At 36.0% G+C, this 27,203-nt stretch overlaps 1 protein-coding gene across 11 annotated transcripts in view; it reads right to left on the bottom strand.

Annotated features, from left to right (window-relative positions):
- Positions 1-27,203, bottom strand: part of NFIX (nuclear factor I X) — a 228,392-nt gene that overhangs the window by 137,572 nt on the left and 63,617 nt on the right. The window contains exons 3-4 of one of the 11 annotated variants that reach the window (XR_011600051.1): positions 25,930-26,133; positions 12,751-12,938 (exon numbers count right to left, since the gene is read on the bottom strand). The exons of 8 other annotated variants lie outside the window; for them this stretch is intronic. Coding sequence is in view for 2 of the 3 variants with exons in the window: in XM_070938265.1 (XP_070794366.1) it covers positions 26,006-26,133 (128 nt within the window). In the remaining variant the exon portion in view is untranslated. Of the gene's footprint in view, positions 1-12,750; positions 12,939-25,539; positions 26,134-27,203 lie in introns of those variants that run through there. 2 more of the 11 variants (XM_070938266.1, XM_070938265.1) reach the window with 2 other exon arrangements.

Below are 27,203 nucleotides of genomic sequence, written 5' to 3'. Positions count from 1 at the left end.
GTGGGAAACTTTACATTTGTTGATTTAGAGAAAGTGAGAGGCTTGAATTATGGTATGATGGCAGAAAATGGAGTTGCCATCTGGTTACTGAATGCAGGAAAAGTAGTAGAAGATGAAGTAAAAAATGAGAGAGAATAAATGGAATATTAAGTCAATGTCTCAATACTGAGTAGAGAATAAGATCAGGCCATGACCTCATCTTAGCTATTAAATGGATTTAGAAAAAATCTGTACTGTATGGACAGCCTGTGATAGCAAAGTATGTATGTTGGGGATGTGAATGTACTGTATGTGTTTTGTCTGCAGACAAAGCCATATTACTGGTTGAGTGCCCAACTGATCTTTGGTTGAATATTGAGTTATATAAGTAATAAGTATAAATCTGAAAATTAATCAAGTTGTGCTTGAAAGGGAAAAGGGACTCTATGGTTACAATATAACTGATATAAACATACAACAAATAGGTATATATTGGTTAAATATTTACTAAAGATGGAAAAAAATGGAGAAATGTTACATCTTACAAATGATAATATGTGGTCTGTTGAAAAGAACATGTGCTTGTTTCAGGGCACAAAAATGATTGTATATAAGAGTGTACTTCTGCTCACATGGTCATATATAAACGAGAGTTGGTATTAATAGAAAAACAAAGTTAAGTGCAGCAGGAATGGTGTACTTAAGAAATGTGTGTGATAAACAAGGAGATAAAAAATGAAGGGAAGATAAAAAAAATGAAGGGATAATACAGAAGTGAGTGACCAGTGTAAAAAGATACATTTAGAAAGTAGTTCAGCCATATGAAGAAGAAATTGAATAAATGAGGAACAAATAGTAAAGCAAATATATGAAGACCAAAAAAGTCATGACTGGCAGACTTGATGAGATCCTGAAAAAAAAAGAAATTAAGAGTTTAAAGAACAAACAATTCTTTAAACAGTTTATAGAAATAATGGAAGCAAGGAGGGTTTAAGGATATAACGGCATGGAGAAGCGTACTGAATGATTTTGTATCTCTAGAGTTAACTATGTTCCCTTTCCTTTTCTTATGTTATACCTTTAATTTCTTTGACTAACTACAGGTAGTCCTCCACTTACAACAGTTCATTTAGTGACCATTCAATGTTACAACACCACTGAAAAAAGTGACTTATGACCATTTTTCAGTTACAACCTTTGTAGCATCCCCATGGTCATGTGATCAAAATTCAGATGATTGACAACTGCTTCATATTTATGATGGTTGCTGTGTCCCAAGGTCATGTGATCACCTTTTGTAACCTTCTGACAAGCAAAGTCAATGGGGAAGTCAGATTCACTTAACAACTGTGGCTAGAATGGTTGTGAAATGGGACAAAACTCACTTAACAAATGTTTCACTTAACAACAGAAATTTTGGGCTCAATTGTGGTCATAAGTTGACAACTACCTGTATTTCTTTATTGTTTTCTGTGCTTTGTGTAATGTTGATTACCCTGAAAGGGAATAGGATGTGGGAAACATACATATGTACATATTCAACAAATATCAAGTTTATTCTTTTGTTGAAGTATATTTTTCAGAAAAATTGTAGCTCCAATGATAGAGCCTGTAGCTGAAGAGTTTTGAAGCTGACTATAGCTGAAAGATATAAAATAATACTTTGACACAGAATACACTTTCTGTTCAAATCATTACTATCATGTGATCACCTTTTTAAGCAGTGAGTCATTCCGCAGGAAAGTATTTCATTCCATCAAATAAGAGAATACTGATGGTTTATGATATCTTTGCATATTTATGAAAAACAAGTATTACCATTTTATATATTCATTAAAACTTGCTTTATTGTCCATATGATATGGTATTCATGGTGACTTATGCAATTAAAACTAAAAGTAGTGAAACATAAAAACAATATGAGTAAAATAAGAAGTAAAATTAAAATCAGTATAATTAAATCTATTAATTAAAATCCTGGTGAAAGAGATGAATTTTTGCTATTTTTCTGATTATAGGGAGGGTGGGTCTAAACACATCCCTGGAGAGGGGGGCCTCTCCCACACTCCAGACAGAAGAGACCTAGAAATAAAGGGATCTTCAGAAGGATGTCTCCTGTTGATACTCGTAACCCAACAGGTTTATAACAGGACAGGTCGTTTTGTAGTTCAGGTGTAAGCTGTTCCATAGAAACACAGAAAACTAACACAAAAATGATCTAGTGGTCCATCAAGTCTGCCTTTAAGTTTTATGTTTTCTTTTTAATTAATTAATTATTTTTTTTAGATTATTATTTTTAATTTTTATTTTATGTTTTAATTTTTGTTGGATGATAGATATGTATCTATCCCAAGCATGCTTAAATTCAGTTACTGATGGTTGATCCACTACTTCCTCTGGAAGTTGATTTCTTTACTCTTTCTGTGAAGAAATACTTTCCAGTATTACTTTTGAACTTCCAGATTTAAAGGTTAATATCAGCAGTTTAAGTTATGTCTGAGGGACAACTGGCAACTGCTGCACATCTTTCAGTACAGGCACATGGTACTATTGCATCTTGTGCAAGTTATCAGCCTAGCTATATCATTTTCTACCAACTACAGTTTCTGGATACCACAGCGAAAGTGGGTTGTAACCTACTGTATACATGGTTAGTCATTCTAAGCTAGTCATTGTAAGCAGCTCAGGACTTTTGCATTCTGCTTGCCAACCATGGTTGTGCAAACATAATTCTTGCTACTGCTATTACCTGCAGGTCCAGTGACAGCCATGGATCAAGGAACAGATCCAAATGGTGAACTTGCCCTTTCTGGAGGAATGCAGCCCCATCCAGGACCAGCTTCATCTCAATCTCCAAGTCAAACATTTTCTTTAATAACAGCAGCTCCATCTTATTTAGTTTAATTTCATCTTGTTCTTCATTATCCACCCCATTATCAGACTTAAGCAATACAGCAGTTTTCCTTGACATAAGAAGCAGTAGAGCTGGGTGCCATCAGTACACTAATGGAAACCCATTCCTTTTCATTGCTCTGAATGACCCCAATTGGCAGTTATATGCAAGTATTAAACAGCATTGGGAACAAAATAAACCCCAGCAGAATGCTACAATCTAGGACTGCTGTTCCTAAATGGGGCACCATAGCAAAACCACAGGGGATACAACTGGATAGTTTAGTACTGTCTTAAGTGGAATTATCTTAAGTGTTTGGGAACTGCTAGTGGTGCCATAAAAATTATTGAGATGCTAAAGGCACAATAAACTAAAAATCTTTACACAATGATCTACAAGTGAAACAGCTCTTCCCCAGAACCTTTGCAAGAGTGCCTTGATATTGTTATGTATGAATGGGCAGTTGTAGAAATCAAAATTATAAATAATACATACATAAAGAGGCAGAAAATTCCTCCAGAGCATTCAGGATTTGAAAGTCAATCCATCAGCTTCTGGGTCAAATCTTTATTTATTTATTTATTACATTTGTTGGCTGCCCATCTTGTTGCAAGACTGATATTTTGTCCCTATAGAGGTTTCCATCAGTGCCAGTCTAAAACTCATCAGGACAATGGAGTTACAAGTAAGTGGGAGGATAAAATGAAGGGAGTTCTCTTCAGAGAAAAAAGAAAGAAACAAATAAAATAAGCAAATGGTTCTTTCACTCTCAGAATCCCAGGTCCAGGTCCTGAAAGATTAGTATAGGCAGTCCTCGAATAATGGCCACAACTGAGACCAGAATTTTGGTTGCTAAGTAAAGCAATTGTTAAGTGAGTGACATCCAATTTTACAACCTTTTTTGCCATGGTTGTTAAGCAAATCACTGCAGTTAACTTAATCATATAGTCATTAAGCCAATCTGGCTTACCTCATTGACTTTGTTGTCGGAAGCCATCTGGGAAGATTGTAAATGGAGATCCCAAGACTCCAGGATGCTGCAACCATTATAAATACTTCTGGCGCCAGGTGCCCAAATTTTAATCACATGATTGGGGGGGGATGCTGTGATGGTCGTAAGTATAAGAAATGGTGGTAACTCACTTTTTTGAGTGCCATTGCAACTTCAAACGGTCACTAAATGAATGGTTGTTAGTCAAGGACTACTTGTAAATCTAGCATATGGCTTGCTGGATGCACTGAATTCAATTACTAAAAATGTACAGAGCTATGAAACTGCTTTTAGCAGATGAATATAGTAAAGTGGGATGTGTGGTGACTTTCATTTCCCCCCTTTGATGTTCATTTGATATAAAAAATAGTCAGTGACATACACTTTATAGTATAAGTACATGTTAAATAAGCATAGAGACACTTATTTTGCTTCTCTGTGTCTGCCCAATTCAAAGTGAACAGCTCCTGGCTGCCTCTGCATCCTTTCTACAATACTGAGGGGTGTGAAATTCCAAGGCCAGAGAGCCATCAAGAAACATTCAGCCTTTTTTTGCTGTGTCTCTGATTACCCATCAAGTTTGTCAGGCAAAACCACAGCATAAGTTTTCGGCTAATCAAGGCAGCCAAACTCGTAACAATACATAAGCTGGTGGCTCAGCTGGTAGTCTCATTTTTTTGCCAAACCTGCAGGCAAAAATGTATCCATTGCAATGCTAACATGCTGCAACTTAGTTTCAGCCTATTAACACTCCCAGTGTTATTAGTCAAATGCTCATAAATTGCTCTGAACTGTGAGAATATACACTATATGAGAATTGCACCATAAAGATGTGCTGTAAGGAAAGGGCAGGTGACTGCCAGATCCTGCTTCCCATTGTGCTAATTAACTGTTCCTCATATCTTTTTTGCTTCATCTTTTTGTTTGCCTCCTTTCCTTGGCCTATTGACCCATTATAGCTCATATTCCAAATGGATGAGTCCTTATGCCATGAGCAAATTTCTTATTTGTTTTTTTCCCCACTGTTTGGTAAGACTTTTGATGATATACACCAGTTATTTCTCAATTCCTGCCATCAGTTTTATGTCAGAACAGCAGCTGCACTCATTTTTACTCTTTTCTATCTGCTCACAATCATTTGCAACCCATTTTTATGTCAAGTTAATGTCAAGGACTCTTGAAGCACAATTGTTTGTTTCCCTGTTTCATTCTTCTCATTTATCAACATAGTGATTAGCACTTATTGGTTGGGTCACTCCATATGTGCTGGAGAATAACTTAAGTAATAATTTAATACTTTAAATGCCTGGTTTTGTTCATCTTGTAACTTTTGACCAAAGAGAATGACATTTCTTCAATTACGGAAAAGACAAGACTATGCCCTGGTGGTTGCTAAGCAACTTTTTAATTCAGCAGCTTTGCAATGTTTGTCAACATTGGAGTGCAATAGTATAAATTTTGCAAATAGATATGAGATGAAGAAAAAGACTGGCTAGTCTTCCAAAGAAAGTTTGCCTGAAAAATAGATGATTCAGGCCTCCTGAAGACAGGAATGTGCATTCCCTCTGGTCATATCTGTTTGGGGACAGAAAACCTTCTTAATGCATCTGTTTGAAAGCAGTTCGAAAATACAACCATACATCTCTTCATTTTACCAAAACAGAATAATTCTAGAAACTACTCTGTAGAGTCACCTTATACTATGCTTGCTCCTGTGTACCATCCTGAAAATTATTAAATGCAAGCCAGCTATTATTGATTAAGCCTAGCTCCAAAGAAAAACAATGTCTGTCCAGTAATCCTCTCCTTAAAAGTAATTTTATCATTGGAATCAACTAGCACCCATTCCCAATTTCCAGTATGGTTTGGGTTCTTAGTGGTGATGGAGTGTAATGCTTTTATTTGAAGGCAGTGGCACCTGCCAATGAGCTCTAAGCTGCTCTACCTCCAGAGGGTGATACATCTGGGATTCTTTGCTACCTCCATCTGTACACAGGCCAGTGCCAAGGATGTGGTACTGCCCCTCCCTGCATACACTGCCATTGCTGTTGTCATCCTCTTTGGAGTCACCAGGCTCACAGATGGCCTGTGGCTAAGCCCAACAGCTGCTGCTTGGAGGTTTGGCAAAGCAGAGGAGCATGTGGAGATCAGAGAAGAAGGAGTGGTAAGAGGAGTAATGAACGAGTGGCTATGCAATAAAATGTGTACGGCCTGAGGTAACCCACGTGCTGCTGAACAGAGAAGACAGGGAACAGAAAGATAACACAAACTAAGCTATAAAGACTCTAATGCTAATAAAATGTCACATAATGAAAACCATTACAGAATAAAATCAGAATAGTATCTTTTTCATACAACATATTAACTTGGATGTCAATCTGGTACCTTGGCTAAGAATTCAGATACACTGAACCCAAAAAAGAATATATTTAAGAATAGGGAAAAGAGATGTTTGCTTCAAAATGTTATATGCACTAAAAAATCTGACTAACTCAACGAATCTGTTGCTAAGAAAAGTCAATAGAGAAGTGGCAAAAAAAAAAAACCCTAATGCTTAGATTTCTTTATTTTATTTTTTACTAAAAAATAAAATTGGGGGAGAGAAAGGGAGAAGATGCAATGCAATGGTGGCTGGAAAAGGGAGAGAATTACTTAGTACCATTTTCTTATTATAACAGTTCCTGATTACTATTTGAATTATTGGAGGAAAAACATAGGCACTCATAATTTATTTTATTGCAGAGCTAATAGAAGAGAGGACAGGTCCCAATATCACAGGTCACATACAATCTGTCTCCCACAAATCAAAAATAATTAAAATGCCAAGAGATTATTTCATCTTCCATTTAATGTGTAGTTTGACTTCAAAAAGATATGTTAATTATTGTATAGATGCATCCCATTTAGGATGACTCCCACTTGCATTTTGGCTGAAAAATATTTGCTAAAAAAAATAGAATGTTCTTCAACAAGCTAAATAGGGAAGGGGTACATAGCCAACTACTACTTACTTTTTAGCCATTTAGTCTAAGCCTGCAGTGCTAAGGCCACATCTTTTCATTTGCTACAATACTAGTTCAAACCAATAGCTGCCAATAGTTAAAACCAATAAACAACAACAACCAGTAACAATAAATCTGTGGCTGAAACTTTAGTGTTAGGGTATAGTTTTAAAAAATACAGATATACTGTAAGGAAATATACAATAAGAATTAGAATACTTTCTTGAACTTGTGTAAAAGATGGTGTTGGATATGTGACCTGGGTGAATATTTTCACAGAAATGAAAGAAATGAAAATGTTTACTTATTCAGAAAACTTTGCAAAATCAGAGACCACTGCATATTCCAATACAGCCCAAGATTACACCCCCCCCCCTTCTATCTAGGCCCTGATTTAGTAGGAATTTTCTAATTCCTATTTAATACCTTCAAGGCATTTCAAATAGCAAACCAACTATTAACAGCCTTAAAATACATTAAATACAGTTCTTATTAACTTGTAAGATTATAAGGTTAACTGCCCAAAAAAAGTACTACATATCTTCTAATTTTTTTTTTTAAATGGCTATCAACTTCATTGTGCTGAAATTGTAAAATGACAAAAAGGACACTTATGTTTATGATTCTGGTACAATACGTGTAAATTTGTTAATTGTTAATTCACCTTTAGGAAAAGTAATATGTAAATGTAAATTTGAAATATATCTTTATATAAAGAACTCTGGATCTTCCAAGATGAGGCAAAAAAAGGATTATTCCTTTACAACTGAACAGTGGTGCCACCCTTGATTTAAAAAATTGATTTGATTATACAGTTTCTATCTGTATTTAGGAATTGACTCTCTCAATATTATGAAAAAATTGATAAATATGTGGTAAAAATCAAGCTGCTTTCCAAAGGCATGATATATCTTGTCATTTTTTTCTTTTTTTACCCTCTGTTTTTATTTTTCCTTCTTTTTGTATATTAAAGCAAAGAGAAAATTTTAAAAAAATCACTCTAGAAAAAAAAAGACCTAACTAAATCAAATAAAATGCAGCCGCAGGCTGGAGAGAACAATGACAGCAAACATGCATGACAAAGATTAACATTATTATTAGGAGGGAGGGTGGCAATAACAAAAGCACAAAATTGCCTTCCACACAGACATGCACCCACAAACATAAGTGAACACCTGGCATGACTCAAGTCTAAATGGCTTTAACCATTTCTATTACAGAAAAAAAAATGACCTGTATGTTTTGGGAAAGAGTGACTGTGACAACTTTGCACTGTTTACCCTCAGCCTGCTCCCTAGATGGAAAATTTAGCACATTTTGCACTAGTTGGTTCACATATGTTGAGAGGGAGAGGGAGAAGGAGGGGGAGGGAGGGGAGGGAGGAGGAGGGGGAGGGGAAGGGGGAGGGAAGGAGAGAGGGGGGAGAGAGAGAGAGAGAGAGAGAGAGAGAGAGAGATGTACAAACACCCTTCACCTCCACTGATATACATTGTCTTTTCAAAAAAGGAAAATGCTCTTTTAAAAAGGAAATTTGGAAGGACACAAAGAGGAATTTGGTTTTGGATGAGCATTGCCTAGCAGCGCATTTTAAATACCTAATCGTCACATTGCTTACGGAGCAGAGCATCCGTCCTAAGCCACAGAGAAATACAAGATTCATAATAACCACTTTCAGCCTGACTGGTGGTTCCTTTCTGCACCTCACTCCCTTTCATGCAGTCATCCTCACCGGTCTTCCTTGCCTTGTAATTACTTCACCACAGCATTCTACTCCTAACAAGTAGATTACAGTCCTAGAGGGATCATAACATTAAAAAGAGAGAGGGAGAGGAGGAGGAATTTAAAACGGCATACCTAGAATTTAATATATTCCCTTTATAAATAAAAAGAGAGCTCTAGGTATGGGTTATCGATGCTTACTCAAAAATGTGTTGCAAATTTTGGGGTGGGGGAAATGGAGACCCTCCCTTGTTGACTTATTTCAAGAGAGTTTGGGATAGCAGTTTAGCTTTTCCTCTTCCTCCCAAAAAATAGCTCTCCTAAAATAAAAATCATCACTGATTAGAATTCAGCTGCATACATATTCATTTTATAAATAGTTAGCTTCTAGCCAGCAATAAATCAATCAGAAAATGAGACATTATCAGAGGTACACCGATCAGGTACTAAATTCTGTAAACTAATCTGGAAGTTTCAAAGTTTGTGTCTATGTGCACACAAATAAATGCTAATGTGAATACATAGCACTATGTTTTAGCACTATTTCTGAACAGGTAAATCTTTTTTAAAAAATGACCAGAATTCTCTGACAAAGTGAGTTAAATATACCTATTATTTCAAGATCACTGCAGGGCAGATACAGGATATAGCATCCTGTACATATTGTAGCAAACATATTCAACAATGTGCATTTAAAAAACAATTTAGAATACATTGTTTACATACTGTAACTATTTATGCAATTGAGGCTTCATTGCTGAATGTTATACCTAACATTCAGTGGTATAAATAAATTTTATATTATAAAGTGGATTATTCGATGCAATAATAATAATAATAATAATAATAATAATAATAATAATAATAATAATAATAATTATTATTATTATTATTATTATTATTATTATTATTATTTTATTTCTATACTGCCCCTCTCCCAAAGGACTCGGGGCGGTGTACAGCCATTTTAAAACAAAAAATATACAAATATCAAAATTTAAAATTATTAAAAATATTACACAATTTCGGCCCGGATTAAAAACCCCAATTTAAAACTCCCAATTTAAAATAATTACATAGTTAGCCCTGCCTGGCGAAACAGTAGGGTCTTAAAAATAAGTAACAGAATAGTATGATGGTGATGTTACCCATTTAGTCGTGTCCAACTCTTGGTGATTCTATGGGCTAGATCATTCCATGTCTATACACATGGTATCTGTTTCTTTGCTATTTTTTTTTATTTCAAAGAAGAAATGCTTTAGTTCTTCCTTCAGTTTTCTGAGGGATAAATACTATATGTCTCCCTCTTTCTTGACAAACTTCCATGCTAAATGTATTTGTAAAATCCCTAATAGTTAACACCTCCTTGTTATTCTAAACATTTTGTTACCAGTGTCAATAAGAAGCATTACTCGTAGTCCCCAGATATGTGCACTTTTGGAAGTGACATATATCTCAAGTTTCAGAAAATAGAATCATGCAAATGTGTATAGAGTAGTGTCAATTGTATTTCCTAGAATGAAATTTGTGTAGAGCACTTTAAAGTGGAAAAGAGATAGTAGGAATTAAATGACCAGAATAATTAGATGGGCTGCAGGCTATAATATACAATAAACAGTTGCAGGAACTAGGTAGTCAAGCAAACAGAAGGACTAGGGGCGACATGATAGCAGTCTTCCAATATCTAAGGGACTGTCACAAAGAAGAGGGGGTTAACTTATTCTCCAAAGCTCTTGAAAGCAGGACAAGAAGTAACAGATGGAAAATTATCGAGAGAACCTATCTAGAACAAAGGAGAAATTTTCTGACAGTGAGAACAATTAACCAGTGGAACAGCTTGCATTCAGAAGTTGTGGATGTTCCATCATTGGAGATTTTTGGAGACATTGGATAGCCATTTGGCCGAAATGATAGGGTCTCCTGCTTGAGCAGGAGGTTGGACTAGAAGACTTCCAAGGTCCCTTCCAACTACGGTATGTTATTCTGTTTGAATCATATTATAATCCTGCAATCTGAAATGTGCCATTTGGGGGCACCAGCGTGCCCACAGAAACATCCAATGATACTTGCCAGCCCTATTTTGTTGTTTAGATTTGCTTTTTAATTTAAAAAAATGAGGATCAGGCATGTAGCACAGCATTTCACCAACCTCCAACATAATCATTAGTTTCAATAAAGTCTACAGGTGAGTTTCGTAGATTTCTTAGAAAAAAGCATGGCTGGTTGCAACCTGCTGCTTTAGCCAAAAGTGCATTTCTGTTCACAAATATCTCAAAGATAAGGAGAGACATTACAAAAAATGCTGCTGAAGGAGGTAATAAAAGTTCCAATCTAATATTCTGCTAAACTGGTGCTAGTAACTAGCTTTATTCCTCATGTTGGCTATGTTTGGAATTAGCAGGTTCTCTCTCTCTACATCCATTCTGCAAGAGCACCTACAACTCATCTTCAGGAATTCCACTGTGCCCACCAGTGAAATATGTTATCAAGTTGTTAACAAGAAAAGGTTAATGCAAGTGAAGCTCATCACATGAAAACACCTTGGAAGGATACCATACCAACCAAAGTTGCTATATACTGTAGTTTATAAAACCTTCCTGGCCAATGGGGGTTTTTTATATAAAAATGCTCACATATAAAATAAATTATTGTAACAAGTTATTTCATCAAAATAATTTTGCACAGATTCATACAGTAAGGAAGAGATACTTACAAGAAACCCCTACAAGGGAGACATTTGATGTGCTCCAAGACATATCTTAATATAAAACATGTACCGGTATATGGCGCAACTGCTTATATTTCAAAAGGAAGGTACAAACAATAAACCTTTAAAAGTTTTTAATTAACAATTCTGACTCAAATGAAGGCTAGATCAACACAGTCTATTCCCTTTCACTGTACTTCACTGCATTTCTGCAGCTACACCTTCCAGGCTGTGAGACCTTCTGTTTCTCCAAACACACCTGCCTATTTTTGTTGCCGAGTCTCAATGATCCTGGGGAGTATGCACACAGGGGAGGAACAACAAAGCCACACAGACTCTACAGCAGGGCACTTGGGAGCAGTCCTGTGCATTATTCCCCACTTTCAGCATGATTGGTTCCCCCAAACCAAGCAGCCACTAGGCACAGTATTTATTTATGAATAGAGTGCCTGTGATATATGCCCCAAGTGACCCCCCCTGGCACTTGCTTCTTTAAAACCTCACACACACACATACACACACCTGCTCAGAGCATGCTGCTTTCTTTGATTTATTCAAATGATGAGTCTGATAGTATTAAATCAAGATTTTTAAACAAAAGTTCACTGAACAAATTATACTGACCCGATTTGGATATAGCTGCAAGCCAAAAATAAACAGACATTATGGACTGAAAAATAATGTTATACTTTATGAAAATAATGGCTATAAATGTTTTGTGGGTCAGGTCGGTCCTCTTCCCCCCCACCCTTCCAATTAGTTACTGAGCCCTTCACTCAGTTCTCTATTCTGTAAAATGGAATTTGACTGGAAAAGAAAGTTGTGGTTTCAAAGGAACAATTTTCTATTGTGCTGACCGTGGCTCAGGATATTGCTCTGAATTTCATTTGTTTCTACCATCCTTGCCCACAATTCCTTACGCCCAATAGAAAAGCTAATTTATATGAAGTGTTTAATTTCATTAAAATAAAAACAGTTAAAACATGTTTATTCACCTTGACATTTTTAGGGTAATTTGTCCAGGATTTTAAAAAAATGTTGTAGCCTTGCTTTATGCCAGATGTATTTCTTCTTGATGTTTTATTTAAATATTATTTTAAGAGGATGCTTTTTGTTTTTGTAAAATGCAGGGGGCAAATAAATAATTAATTTCCATGGTTTTATTTTTTTCAACTTTTGCATTATTATATCTTAAGGAAAACCAATTTAAGTATATATTTATACTGTTTTTTCTTTCTCATTTTTTAATTTTTCAAACCAGTCTTGAATCAAAAACTATTTTAACTGCTATTGGTCATGCAGTATATTTTCTCTTTTCAAAACCATTGTGCCAAATGTGAACTGAAAAACTGACAATAAAATGTTTTTTTTTTAATTTAAAAACAATTATTTTAATTTGAGTTTTTGATGAGAGAACAAGAATCTAAACAGGTATACACTGCTGACATTCGAACTTCCTGCAGACATTCGGATTTACAGGTTCACAGTAACCAATTCTTGGTGTGGAAGGACCAGGCTACTTGTTTCATAGCTCTCTTTGCTACAGAACAGCAGCTGCAATTACAAGTATGGCTGACAGTTCGTTGTGTTTTCAGTCCAATCTTTACTTGAAGCCAAGTATCGAACACATTGAATCAGGAATTATTTCTGTAAATGTTAAATTAACAGAAATTATTTAGAATAATGTCAACTCCAAGATGAAAATACTAACTTCTTAATTCCCATTTATTGGCTACTATAGATATAAATACAGTACTCCACACTTTTGAGGAGCTACAATTTCAACAGATGCTATGATAACCCAATCAGTGATGCAATTCAGAGATAGCTAAAACACACATTCACGCTTTATCTGAAAATTAGAAAGATGAATATGGGGAATGGGAGAGCAAGATGCAACCTTTTTATTCAGAACTTTAGCAGTAGATTCAACTTCATCTAATATATGTTACCAGATGTGCCATATTACAGGGCTAATTGATTGCTGTCATTTTAGACTGTTTAAATACATCCACAACATAATTGTACAATGTTATATTTGGCATTCAACTGGAGTAAATTATTCAGTTCTGGAAGCCATATGTCAAAAATTATTGATAACTGGACTCAGAGGTTGTCTGCCAATTATTGGCCAGTCATAAATACCCCCTCTGGAGGCAAGTTGCTTAAGATAGAAGTGTCTATGCATCCAGGTGGCTTCTTGGATGAAATTGATTATCTCCAACTTTTTATTCTGTGTTCAACATGGGTTGCCCAAATATATGATCTTCTATGGGAAAAGACAGAGAACTGCCTTCTTTTGATTCTACTTCTTTTTTGGCAATTTTTCATTCTGCTAAATATGATATTCTTCTAGATTATTTGTGTTTATTACTCCTGCGTGCATGGATTCAAAGGGTAGTATTGATAAATTTAATATCTACACAAAGCTGTAGGGTGTTTATCAAGAGTTTTGCAATAAGGTATCATCAATACACTAATGATATTAAATTCTATTTCTCCACAATACCTGAAATGCAAAAATTTTAATTATTATTGTTCATAGAGTAAGTGGCATTGGTTACTCAGTACATGTAACACCACTACTCTATGAGCTACTTTGTTTGACAGTGTGCTTCAAGGTACAACTCAAGTGCTGGTTGTTATTGTCAGGTCCACCACCGTATTCTGGTGTCCTGTCATTGTGCTGGCGGGGGAGAGGTGGAATGCATGTTTGGGATTCTTCTGCTTCTGCTGTTCACTTGGGAATTAGGGAAGGGGGCTGTCTTCGGAGACTGGACAGACTCCTTCCCAGATGGTTTTTGCTAGGTTCCAAGGCCGAAGTACACTGTGTGTGAACTGTGATCTGCTCAGCATTCTCAAAACATCATCTCAGCATTATATTGGCTGCTGGTGGACTGGTCAAGGAAGGGGTTGGATTGGGAAACCGAAAGAATTGCTTTACACTTTGCGTGGGACCCTCAGATTCCACCTGACTTTACTGCAACCAGTTTCTCTCAATACACGTTCTGTTGATTCAATTCAATGGATTCAAGAGTCTTGCTTTCCTGAGGGCAGGTCTGACAGTTACTGTACGTTTAAATCCTTCATGGATTAGGATTGGGCTATGACCACCTCTTCCCAGTTGTTTCTATCAGTCTGATCTAGTCAGGCAAGATAGGAATGCTTCTGTCCTGTTGGCCAAAGAAATGCCAGCTGGCAGGGCCTAGGAAACGTGCCTTTTCTGTTGTGCCTCCCTTATGGAAACATTTTCCCTCCAGAGATTTGAATGGTCCCAACTGTGCTAACCTTTCATAAGGTCCTAAAGATCTAATTCTGGACATGGGGCTCCAAATGTGTGCAGGGACCTGCTTCTAGGTTGTGTTCATGATTTGGTTGTTGTTTTTTGGCTGCTTGTACTTTTAATTTTTTTAACATTTGTTATTGTTTGTATTCTATTTCAATTTTGTTCACTGCCCAGAGCTACACATTGAGATTGGTGGCCATATAATTGGCTAAGTAAATAAATAAAATATACTATACTGGCTGCTGGTTAGCTGCAGAATCCATTAAAGATGACACTTTTGTCGGTAGTGGTATTTAACCTTCTGAAGTGCTTCTTCCCCTGGATCTTCAGGAGGAGCCTATGCTTATATCTTCTTTATTTCTGCCAATAGCTCATGTCTTTCCCGAGGTCTTCCCAATGTTAATGCTTTAGGGTTTTTTTCCTCCTTTCCTATACCTTTCTGCTAATTTTGGAATATCACAAGCTTTAAATTTATTTTGAATGTTTTTAAAGCAATTTTGTTTTGTTTTGTTTTAAAGACAAAATACAGTATTAAAATGTACTATTAAAATATCAAATAATCAAATTTTGGAATTATGAAAGTGGACTATAACATAAGGAAAGGCCAAAGCTAATCAAAAATAGCCATCAGGAAAAAAAAGATTTTAAAAAATTGCTGAGACACTTGAATGACACAGTGTCAGAAAAAGAAGACTGAGAAAGACTGGTACCTTCCCTGTGGAGCACTTAGCAAACTTTCATAATTATAGGATCTAGGCAGCAAGAGCAATTCAAATATCACATTTAGCTCTGATATCTTCAATATGCTTCACAAATAACACTGAATCATAAATATTGAGGTATAAACTCCAGTGACTGAGTTCAAGCATCATACTATAGAACTAAACAACTACATTATGAATTAGTACATAAGGATATGAAACTATAAAATTGTGACTGATCACAGAAAAAACTCCTTAAACCTTCTAGGAAGTAGAAAATACTGTAACAAAGGATACCAGTCCCAAAGGTCTCCCTCCAAAGTTTCTTCTGTCTGGGATTTGCTGTTTATTTATAACGTCGATTTGGCAGATAACAAAAACAAAAAAGCAAAGTGTACACAGCACAGTAATATTATTGAAACGGTCATATCCTTCATCTATACAGTAGTAGCAATTGTTCAGATAAGCTCATATGAACACACCAGTCTTTGCTTACTTCCTCACTTGCCCCTCAGATGCCTGTGAACTTTTGCATGAGTAAAGCAGCCAAATGACTGAGCTCACCAAGCTTGTTCTAGGTGCAGTGACCAGTGTCTCCAGGCTTCTCAAAGGATTTAGGCACCTATTATGTTCAAGCCACCAAGACTGCATCAGGTGTATATGAAAGGGGGAGCCACCAGTGGTGGGTTGCTACCGGTTCGCCCTGGATCAGGTGAACTGGTAGCGACGGTGGGAGGCTCACCCGGACACTTCTGTGCATGTGCAGAAATGTTGCGCGCACATGCACGCGCCCACGAGCAAACCATTAAAAAGCTGTCATGAACACCTGCTTACAGCTATTGTACACAAGCCTTTGGAGGGGAGCTGCATTTTAAAAGCCCAAAAATACCCAGACAGGTAGAAACAGGAGCCTAATCAGAGGTTTTATGCAGACATGTGTCTGCAGCCTTTGCAAACTGGAAAAATTTATTTGGAGTGTTAGTCAGCAGAGGAGGTGAGTTTCACTATCAGTACCCAGCCTTCTTGAATTAGACCCTGTGTTTTCTCCGTCTTCTCTGAGTCTGCATTTCTGTTTTGATTTGGAAGCCCAAGAAGGAAACAGTAAGTTCATTTAGATCAATATTTCTTCTGTTTTCGAACTCCTCAAAATCAGCTATACTTAACTCTTAAAGAATTCTGAGTCTGCAATAGTCATGACAACATTTAACATCCATTCTTGCCTGAAGAATGAATCTGCCTAAATATGCAATACCATTTAAACATCTGCAGTTTTCTGCTGGTCTCATCTATGGATAGGTTTTTTTTGGGTCAATTTAACTCTGGACAAGCATGCTAGGAATTGCATGTCCACAATGGATAGGGCCACAAACCTAAGTCAGGGGATCCTAATAATCTTCCATGCTTTGCATGGATACAATCTACTCACATATACAAAGTCTACTTATATTCATAGACATTCCACTAAAGTTTCGCCATCACTCACACCTGTTGGCTCTGTTGGTTGTATTGCTGCTATATAAAGTTCCCTAGGATGTGTTTTCAATTGTCCTTAAGGAAAGTACAAACAAAAATATATACTGCTTAAAATTATTCAATGTATGAATCCACGATAAAAAGTTAAAAGGAACATCTGAACATTCGCTGATGTGAGCTGCCCTGAGTCCTTTGGAGAGAGGGCGGCATATAAGTCCAATAAATAAACATAAAATAATAATCTGCTATTTGCTGAGTATCGATGACCTCAGAACTTCAGTGTAGAGTCCAGAATCAGAAGACGGTCATCATACCTTCTTGTTTGTTCAGTTTATAGGTTGCCTTAATTATCCAAGCAACTCTAGTTTTAATTAACAGAGACAATGAAGTCTGCATGTGGTAATACTTAACAAGTGATAGTGATCCACTAAGAAAATTAAAAGACAGAAAGTTTAAAGGAAACAAAGTTTTGAAGTCCTATATCTACCCAGGTCTGGGGGGGGGGAACGTTACTGGGCACTAGAATCTCAATCTCCTAATGATGGACAACATTCTCTTAATTTTCTCCAAACTGTTAAAAGTATTGCAGTTCTGGGGAATCATCAATAAATATGCATTTGGCATTTTCAACTGTGCAATAAAAGAAGCAGCAGTTGTGCCAATTGGTTATTGAAAGAAATGAAGGAAAAACTAAAGACAGTCTTTTATTATTTTGTTTCCCAAGTAGTGCAATTTTCTAAAAGGATTCCAATTACATGCTTCAGAGTATGTTGAACAGTTTACCCGTTTTCATGAATGTCTCTTCTAGGGAGCATATTATGCAAAACCACAGATTTCTGCCTGCATAGTTACATATGTTTAACAATGGTTCAAATTTACTATGGCCCCAGGGAAAAGTGACTTATGACCAATACTTGAACGTAACAGCCCCATAGTCATGTGATTGCAATTCAGATGCTTGGCAACTGGCTTGCATTTATGACAGGTTAAAGTGTCCTGTAGTCACCTGATTACGATTTGCAACCTCTTTTTGTTGATTTCTAGCTACAAAAAGCCTGTTGGGGAAGCTGGATTCATGTAACAATCATAGTGATTGTTTAATGATCACCATAAAAATGGTCATAAAATCAGGTTGCAGACTTGTGACTGCAACAAATTACGATAAATTCTAGTCCCAATTGCAGTCATAAATCAAGGATTATCTGTAGTCTCAAAATTATTTAACACAAGTAAAGAAGTACCAATTCAATAAATTGCAAAACCAATAGAACAGGAAGAACATATATCTATTAAACTTTGTACATTTGTACATTTAAATATAAATATTGCTCAATATGTTATCATTACACCAGAGAAATAAAGTAGCATAGATTAAATCTATACATATTTGTTCAGAAGTAAACCTCAAATAATTTAGAGGGGCCTATGCTGGAGAAAGTGTGTTGCAGTTTTAGGGTGACCTCTTATTAAAGACTTTCTGCCAAAAGAAGAGTTCTATCAGCACAACAGAAGGGTCACTGCCCCCCACCCCTCAGCAGGCTACATATTCTGAAAACATGGAGATCCTACAGACTGTGTAAGGTATGGGGTAGTGTGTAGCGTAGAACAAGGGAAAATATGAAGGAGAGTCCTTTTATTTTGTGGCAATTCTACTGCCCTACCACAAAATAGGACAAAGCTTATTATATAAATCCACTATGCTTTATTGTAAACTATTCCTGAAGGCCTAATGTATTATGTAAACCCTTCCAACTGTAGTTTATTGAGTAACCCGTGGCTTAATGCAATCTGTGATCTTAGACTATATGAAGATTACTACTGAATACAATGGACTGCAATCTTACACATATTTATAACATGTTAAGTCCCTTTGCAATCAAGAATCGTGTATCTGAGAAAACATGCCTGGGGCTGCATAAATTACAAATGCCCAGTTCAAATTTTGTTCCATCAACAATGCATTGCCACCCACAAACTCAGTTTTAATTTGAATCCGATTTGACATCAGAGACTTAATAAAAAATAAATGTAAATGTAAAAAAGTTTATTGCATCTTTACTTAAAGAATGTATGATAAAATAAATAAATTTGAATTATAGAGTATTTCATCTGTAACTAAAGCTTGGCTACTATGGTAAATGCAGTTATAACAATGCACGATGAAAGTAAGGCAAGTGTGAGAATAAATGGAATACTTAGCAAATGGTTCCGCAGTGAACCATTGGGGATATGATTCTACATATAGAATCTACAGATTCTACATATCTGGAGACAATACTATGCAGTTGGCTGAGAATTCAAACAATTTGCAGCAAATGTTGGGCTGTACTAACCAACAAAGAATATGTATCTGAAAGCTAATGAATCAATGACCAACATACCAGTGCTTCATAGTTAAAATGGAATGAGCATTTGGAAATTATTCACAAGTGACAGGAAAAAAAACAAGAGCAAAGCAAAAGGATGAATTTCTGCATTTTGGTAGAATGTTTGGTGGCTACCTTTTAAGACATTAAATCGTAGTAAAAAGGTACTACAGACAAATGGTTGTCTGTTAGTCAAAAAAAAGCTAAAATACCTTTAAAATCTACCCTCTGTATTATATGGAAGAGCTAGGTGAGCCAGGAGAAACACAGCTGTCATGCGTGCAACATATGCAATAAATGAATGCAGATTGAATACGAGAAGCAGTTACAGAAAAACAGTTTTGATGAAATAACATCCATTGGGGCAAAAGGAATAGATATAGCAGTATGAAAAAATATGTTGAGGTCATCTGACCATACGGAGAAAATGAATGAGGACTAAATAGTAAGAGAAATAGCCAAAAGAGAGAGGGGGGAGGGAGGGAGGGAGGGAGGGAGGGAGAGAGAGAGAGAGAGATGACTTGGAAGAACAAAAAAGAACATATTAAATTTTATATGAATGTAAAAAAAAGCAAGGATGGTTTGCAAACAGAGAAATATATGGAAAGATATAGAAAATAGCATTGATGTAATCCACATTTCAAATTCTCTAATTGTTTTCATAGTTGCTGCAAATCTGACAAAATAATGAACATTTATAAAATATTTTGAACGCTATTATTTACACACTACAGCTAGAAAAAAACAGTCGTAGAAAAAATACTTCATTTAATTCTGGTTATGTGTAATGAACATGCCACTTCAAAAGGTTCCATTTCTATGTTAAATAAGATTTTTTAAAATAAAACCAAGCATTATAAATCTGTAATAAAAAATGCTGAATAATATGACCATTTGTGGAAACAATATAAACCTTACTTGGTAACATAACTCTAAAAACAATTTCAATTAAAATAGTTTGCCCTGATGAGAAACAGATAAAGAAATGCTTACCATTCACAGTAACTGATCTGGCAATAATAATGGGCCAAAAGAAATGACCAATGATACTATCTATCTATCTATCTATCTATCTATCTATCTATCTATCTATCTATCTATCATCTTTCCATCCATCCATCCATCCGATTTGCAAAGCTGCCCCTCTCACAGTTTGTAAGTCTGGACAGTGTACAATAATTTAAAAAATTAAAAGAAAATCAAGAAAGAAAACATACTATACAAATCCGAAATAAGCAAGATAAAACAATATATAATCAATATTTAATTGAGGCTGACCATAATAACCTAGACTTCTCAACACGGAAAGGGCTCCTGTAATACATGGGAGAAGACAGCTCCCATGTATTACAAGTCTTTTACAGCTACAGTATATGGAAGACCAGGAGGGTCTTTCCCAGAGATATTTCAGTGGATCCAAAATGGTCAATACAAGAAAAGAAAAGGAGTGTCACCTACAATCATAGAAGATATTCTGTTACCATCAAGTCTATTCACCTCCTTGGTAAGGTCAGGAGTGCTGATAAATGGACCTACCTGACTCTTAGTTTTCTTCTCTCCCCCCACAGCAGAGGGGGGAGCAGAGTGGTAAATAAGGAAGCAATGATGGAGAAGCTGCAAAGTGAGAAACAAATCCATAGCCAGAAGAACCAAGAACCTAAATTAAACTAGTAGATCAACAGTTATGCAGACTTGAGATATGATCAGGGCAGAGAACTGGATATTCAAAAGACCTAATGTGCAATAAAAATCATGGTCACTTCAGCAAGACATTATTAAAATTGGAAAGGGTACCCAAAGCATGCCCTAAAATACTATTTAATTCTTTACCAAGAGAGCCAGGCTGGATATGTTATGCTTGGATTACTGTAGTAGCTTGTTGGCTGGATTAACCAACACCTCACTCTGCCCTTCTCCAGAATATGCTGTTGATACTGTTCTGGACATTCCTTCTTTTTCCCCTTTTTCCTTTGGTTACCAATTGGTTGGGGATTCAAGAAAGATGCCAGTACACACTGATGAGCATGTCCAATTATTTGAAAAACTTGCTAATGACTCATGTACCTATTTACTTGATTTAATTATCAGACCAGGGTCATTTGGATCTATTAAATAATAAACTAGCTGCATCAAAGTTAAGGGCTTTTTCTCACCTTTGGTTCTTTGGCATAGGTTTCCATCAGGTGACATTGGATCACTTAACTTTAAAAAAAATCAACCTAAGAATATTTTTTTTCCTTGACATCTGGTGAAGTTGCTTTAAAATACACCAAACCTTACCTAACACTTTAATGCATACATGTTAATATTATTCCATGTCATGGCCTTTTAGTTTAGAAGCTTCTTATTTTATGATACGATGTTGTAACTGATTGTAGTATATTATTACATCAAGGGTTGTTATTGTATGTCTATAAGCACATAATAATTAAAGTTACGACTACTACAGTTCAAGAAACAGTGAACCAAAGGAGTGGAAGTTGAACTGTGCTATTCTATTAGCTAGCAGACTTCACTGGAAATTGGACAGCTTTAGAGTGGCCCTTTGCATCATCCCAGAGGCCACCAGAACAATGGGAGAAGCGCATACATAGAACCCAAATAAAGGCCTTTCTGTAGATCCAGTTCCAGAGAACTGTGTACTCTCTTTTTGTTGAATAATTAACCTCCTTTCTCTCTCTTTTTCTGCCATTGAGATACCAGAGGTGGGCTTTCAAAAGCTTTGCTGCTGCCATATAGAATGGTTAGTATGACTGGCTCTGACTCTCCACCTAGACCAAGCAGCCTAGGTCCTGTTACTTAGGTAATATCATCTGATGCCACCCAGAGAAATGCCTTCTGTGCCATGGGAACAGCACCCCACATCCATCCACCACTAACGAGAATTGGTTGACCCTGACTTTCCCTGACTTTCAAAAAGGGCTGTCTCTTTTCCCGTGCACTGGGTCGAGGAAAGGTATGATTTCATTGGCTGAGGGGTTTTTTTGCATGATAGTTTTTATATCTTTATGTTTTCATGGTGTTTGTTTTTCTCAACTATTTATTCATTGTGTCATTTTTATATGGACTTGTTATTTTCTGATTAAATGTTATCCTCAATCATATGCCGAGTTGGTAGCTACTGTATGTAATTCAATTATACAAATAATTTGTTCTATACTCTGGAACCTTTAAAAACACCTCCAGTGCCAGTCCACCAATAGCCAGAGTGAGAAATGGCCACTGTAGGCAGCACTTTTTCATGTTATGAAACAATAGTAAATGGTTATGTAATTGATCACAATTGTATGCAGGTGTTTGCCTGTTATGCAAATAGTGAGAGTGCATTCAAGAACCTATCTCATCCTAGGTTCTGAATAGATCTGTAAGTAGCTTCAGCACTTAAAATATTTTTTGCACATCTGCAAACACACTTCAAAGAATGCTTATATAAGGTTTGTTATTGGATATGTAATACTTAACGGTGGATACATTTATCTTTAATTTTCACTGATTTTACCAGGTCAGCCATAAGCATGACTAAGTGTAGATCCAACTCATTATGTTTTTACTGTCATGGAGAAAGAGAAGCAAAAAGGTTTTCTGCATCATATTTCATAATAGTTTAGTTGGCTTTGGGTGTTTATGTATCTCAGAAAGCAGGGGGGAAGATGCACTGCTCTGCCCCAGGAGGGCAAATTGTTGAAACCTTTTCCAGCATCAGCTCGTCACACTATTGCTTCTTTAGCAACTTAAGCAGCAAAGGAGCAAAACAGTCACCATGGCCACTGCTCTCTTTGAACCTTGACTTTGAAATTTTATAGCCCAGAAGTAAAATTGGCTATGTGTAGCAATGTCGCTTTCAGTATTCTACTCGCAGTTCAAGAGAATATACTGAATGCAGTATAACATTTCAGATTTCCTTAAAATTTCCTACATTTTTTTTCCTATCCAATAAAATAAACTTCTATCCCCACACCTTCATTTTCAGGGGTCCTTGTGTCTCTATTCTACTCTTCTACCAGATTAAGAAAAAAGTCATATATAATGAAGCCAAATTTTGCATAATAGCAGGGAATGAACATGAACAATTAGGTTTGTATTAGTAAGCAATATGCATTAGTTATTCCTTTTCTATTTGTATTATAATAATTCTTTTCTGTTATCTGTGATTACCACCTCAAGAGTTTTAAATTTTAATAATGGTTTGTCTATATTGTCAAATTATTGTAAATTGAATATTTACTTCCCTTGTTAGATGTACAGTAGGTACCAATTTTATTCAACAAATTTAGCTTTAATAGCATGCACCACTGTATTGTTTATTTTATTCTGTTTGCTCACACCAAATTTGTACATTTGGTTTTATTGTATTCTTACTTTCTCTCTTTTTTAATGCTGGTCATTGATTTAAATAAATAAAATCTATCTATCTACTCCATTTAGCACTATATTCTGAGGAGCAAACCTGAGATATTAACAATATTATACTGAGAATAAACAAAAAATAGCCCACATACCAAACCAGTCTTCTCAGCTTCAAATTCTTTACTCTTAAAAAGGGATGCTGGGATTCAAACTTTGCAAGGCTCTTTTTTCTTTTTTTTAAACCAAAGCCTTGCCCATTCATGGAAGGCTGATATGGCATTTCTGCCTAACATGCAGCATAGCCTGAAATCTCTCCCCTGATTATATGGATTGAATTAGATCTGAGTCAGAAATCTTATGGTAGTTGTAACACCTTTCTTTCTCTCACTTAGTAAAACAGGTACCGAGATCACCATTTAGAGTACTATGAAATTTTGATTTTAAAGAAAATGATTTTATTTTTATTTTACTAGCATTTTGAAACATCTATTTTTGCCCCATGTGCTAGAAAACAATCTAAGGGTGTGTGCTTGCAGATATAACCTATTTCATATGTGTGCATCTATTAGTACATTCTACATGCTGGCAATTTTATCAGATCTACATCCAACATGTGATGTAACTCTATAATTTTTAAAGAAATGGGACTTGTATTATTACAGTGTAATCCATATTTTACAGAGATTTTTTTTTATTCAGAAGCGAGACTTATTGATATTCAGTCACTCTAAGTGAATTCGGCAGACTTCTAAAGGTTGAGATGATGACAGGAGTTCTAGACTAGTACACTGTAATTTGGCCTATAATTGTTCCTAAAATTTCTCTAAACATTGATATAATCTAATTTTTTTAAAAAAGTGCCAGCAAATTGAAAGTAGTTGCTAATAGGGCTAAAATGTTGTCAAGAGTAATTAAAGGTAGTTGCTAATCATATATTCTAGGAAGTAAATTCTATCAAACCTTATTGTAGCTTATCACTAAAAGTTTAGAACTAGAATATGTCAGAGACAAAAGGGAGCTCTACAATGGAATCACTGTAGTGGAACTTATGCAGCAACTTCATACAGACTTATTGGAATGAAGAAAAGTTCGTATTAAGTATTTGCAGAATACTTGGTGGAAAATTCATTGGAAAAATATAGAAATGCTTGGATTCCTTAGATTTCTTTAACATATATAACATGCCCCTCTCCCTGAATGGCCATTCAGAGTAACTTGCATTATATTCTTAAGCACAGATTAAAAAAGAATATTACAGGCTATAAAAAGAACTTCAGAATATAGGATTATCCACACTCTGAAAACTATTCAGAATTAGTTGCATTAGATTTCACCTAAGCACAGCACCTCAGTGCTATTCATCAAAGCAGTTGTCTTTTTTCAGGCTTCTATTCAACACACACAGTCTTTCTCCCCCAAAGTGGCTGCTTGAAGAGTCTCTAGGCAACACAGAGGTGCTCTGCCCATACCAGGTCAAAAGCATTTCTTCCAAATAGTTTCAAAACATACACACTGTAGTGCATACTGCATAGTGAAATAACAATATAAAAGGTAGAATCCAAATCTTTTGTTCTTCTCATTGCAAACATCCCTTCAGTAGCTTTAAAAACAAAAACAAAATTGCCAGTTCAGACGTAAGTGCTAACCTGACGTTACAATCAGCTGTGACCACATGTGCCTTGGATAAATGATAGAGGAAGCCATATACTTATTGCCTAGCGATAGTCTACACATTTCTCCCATTGCCTTTTCATGAAGAGTACATTCTTCCTCCTGGTAGAAATCTAGCAAACTTATTATGACCCTTTACTTTATGCATATCCCACCTTTATTATTTTTACAAATAACTCAAAGCAGTGAACATACCAAACATACCTTCCTCCTCCTATTTTTCCCACAACAACGCCCTGTGTGGTGGGTTGGGCTAGAGAGAGTGGCTGGCCCAAAGTCACCCAGCTGGCTTCCATGGTTAAGGTGGAACTTGAATTCACAGTCAAAGAGTAAGTTAGATCACATGAAATCTTTATGAAATGTTGTAGCATTAGGTTGCAAGATAATCATTTTATAACCCTGTATGTGTCATATGAACAATAAGTTGTTATTGAAAACCAGCTTGGTCTTGTGATTAAGACACCAGACTAGAAAGCAGGAGACCATGAGTTCAAGTCCCATCTTTGTTATTATCAATCAAACAAACAAACAAACAAATCAGGTGTCATGATCCATCAAGCCATGATTCGGCCATCATGAAAGTGCTCTTTGCTTGCATAAACCCTTTTTCACATACATATATTTCCTTCCTTCTACTCTGTTTTTTTTTTATTTTTTTTTTATTTGATTTATATGCCGCCCTTCTCTGGAGACTCAGGGCGGCTTACAATGCGCTAAGCAATAGCCTTCATCCTTTTGTATATTTATACAAAGTCAGCTTATTGCCCCCACAACTGGGTCCTCAATTTACCTACCTTAGAAAGGATAGACGGCTGAGTCAACCTTGAGCCTGGTGAGATTCGAACCTGCAGTAATTGCAGGCAGCTGGTCTTAATAACAGGGTGCTTTAGACCATTGTACTACCAAGGTTCTTGGTTTCTCTTCAGATTGTATAAATCTTTCCTTCTTTACACCCTGGCCTGCGAAATGTTGCAATGACGGCTGATAAATTTTAAATTCTGATTGAGAGATAAATTTGCACTAATCATATAAGAAACAGATCCTGAGAAAATATACTTAAATATGAAGCTTACACCGTGATAAAACTACAATTAAGTTATACAGGTAGTCCTCAGCTTATGACCACAATGGAGCCCAAAATTTATGTTGTTAAGTGAGACATTTAACTGAGTTTTGCCCCATTTTATGACTTTTCTTGCCTCAGTTGTTAAGTGAATCACTGCAGTTGATAAGTTTGTAACTTGGTTGTGGCTTCCCCATTGCCTTTGCTTGTCAGAAGGTCACAAAAAGTGATCACATGACCTTGGGACATAGCAAACATCTGAATTTTAATCACATGATCCTGAAGATGCTGCAAAGGTTGTAACTGTGAAAAACGGTCATGTTACTTTTTTCAATGCTGTTGTAACTTTGAACATTCACTAAATGAACTGTTGTAAGTGGAGGACTACCTGTATTTGATCCAAATTTATACAGAAAATTCAAGCATGCAAAAATAAGTTTTCAATGCAACTCTACTACTTTTCAACTCTTTTACTTTTCAGGTAAAAGTAAATTTTCCACTTTTCCACAAATTTGTAAAAGCAATGCTGGACAGTTTTGTTCTGAGATGTGTGTAAAAATTATGACTGTCATTGTTGGCACATTGCTATACGTGGGAATAAGCAATAGCAGTCTTTCTTGTTTAGGGCTTGAAAGAAGGTAATAGATGTGTCACCACATGTTTTTAACATTACATTAGGAATCAATTAAATATTTATCAGAAAGATGCACAGAGAGATTGCATAATGTGTTTAAATCATTGTATGCATTACCAGACCAGTACTTAGATATTATTTTCCCCTTTGGCACCGCTCAATTGTTACCTTAAGGTATGTAAACTCTGCTAAGATTTGTGACCCTTAACTTGGGCAGAAGACAGGTGAAGGCAATGAGTTTAAAGTAATTTTTTCTATCAGTTTAAGGATAGGTGGATTGCACTATACTCAGTAGTTGTGAAAGGCTCCTTCCGGAAATATTTTAACACAGACCCCTAGAGCTGTGAAAACAGTTAAAAATGAAGTTTAGC

The sequence above is a fragment of the Pituophis catenifer genome, unplaced genomic scaffold (assembly GCF_029215685.1).
Source record: "Pituophis catenifer annectens isolate HBS135680 unplaced genomic scaffold, rPitCat1.0.hap2 SCAF_2, whole genome shotgun sequence".
In the NCBI taxonomy this organism is placed as follows: domain Eukaryota; kingdom Metazoa; phylum Chordata; class Lepidosauria; order Squamata; family Colubridae; genus Pituophis; species Pituophis catenifer.
This window is presented reverse-complemented; position numbering and strand designations above follow the sequence as displayed.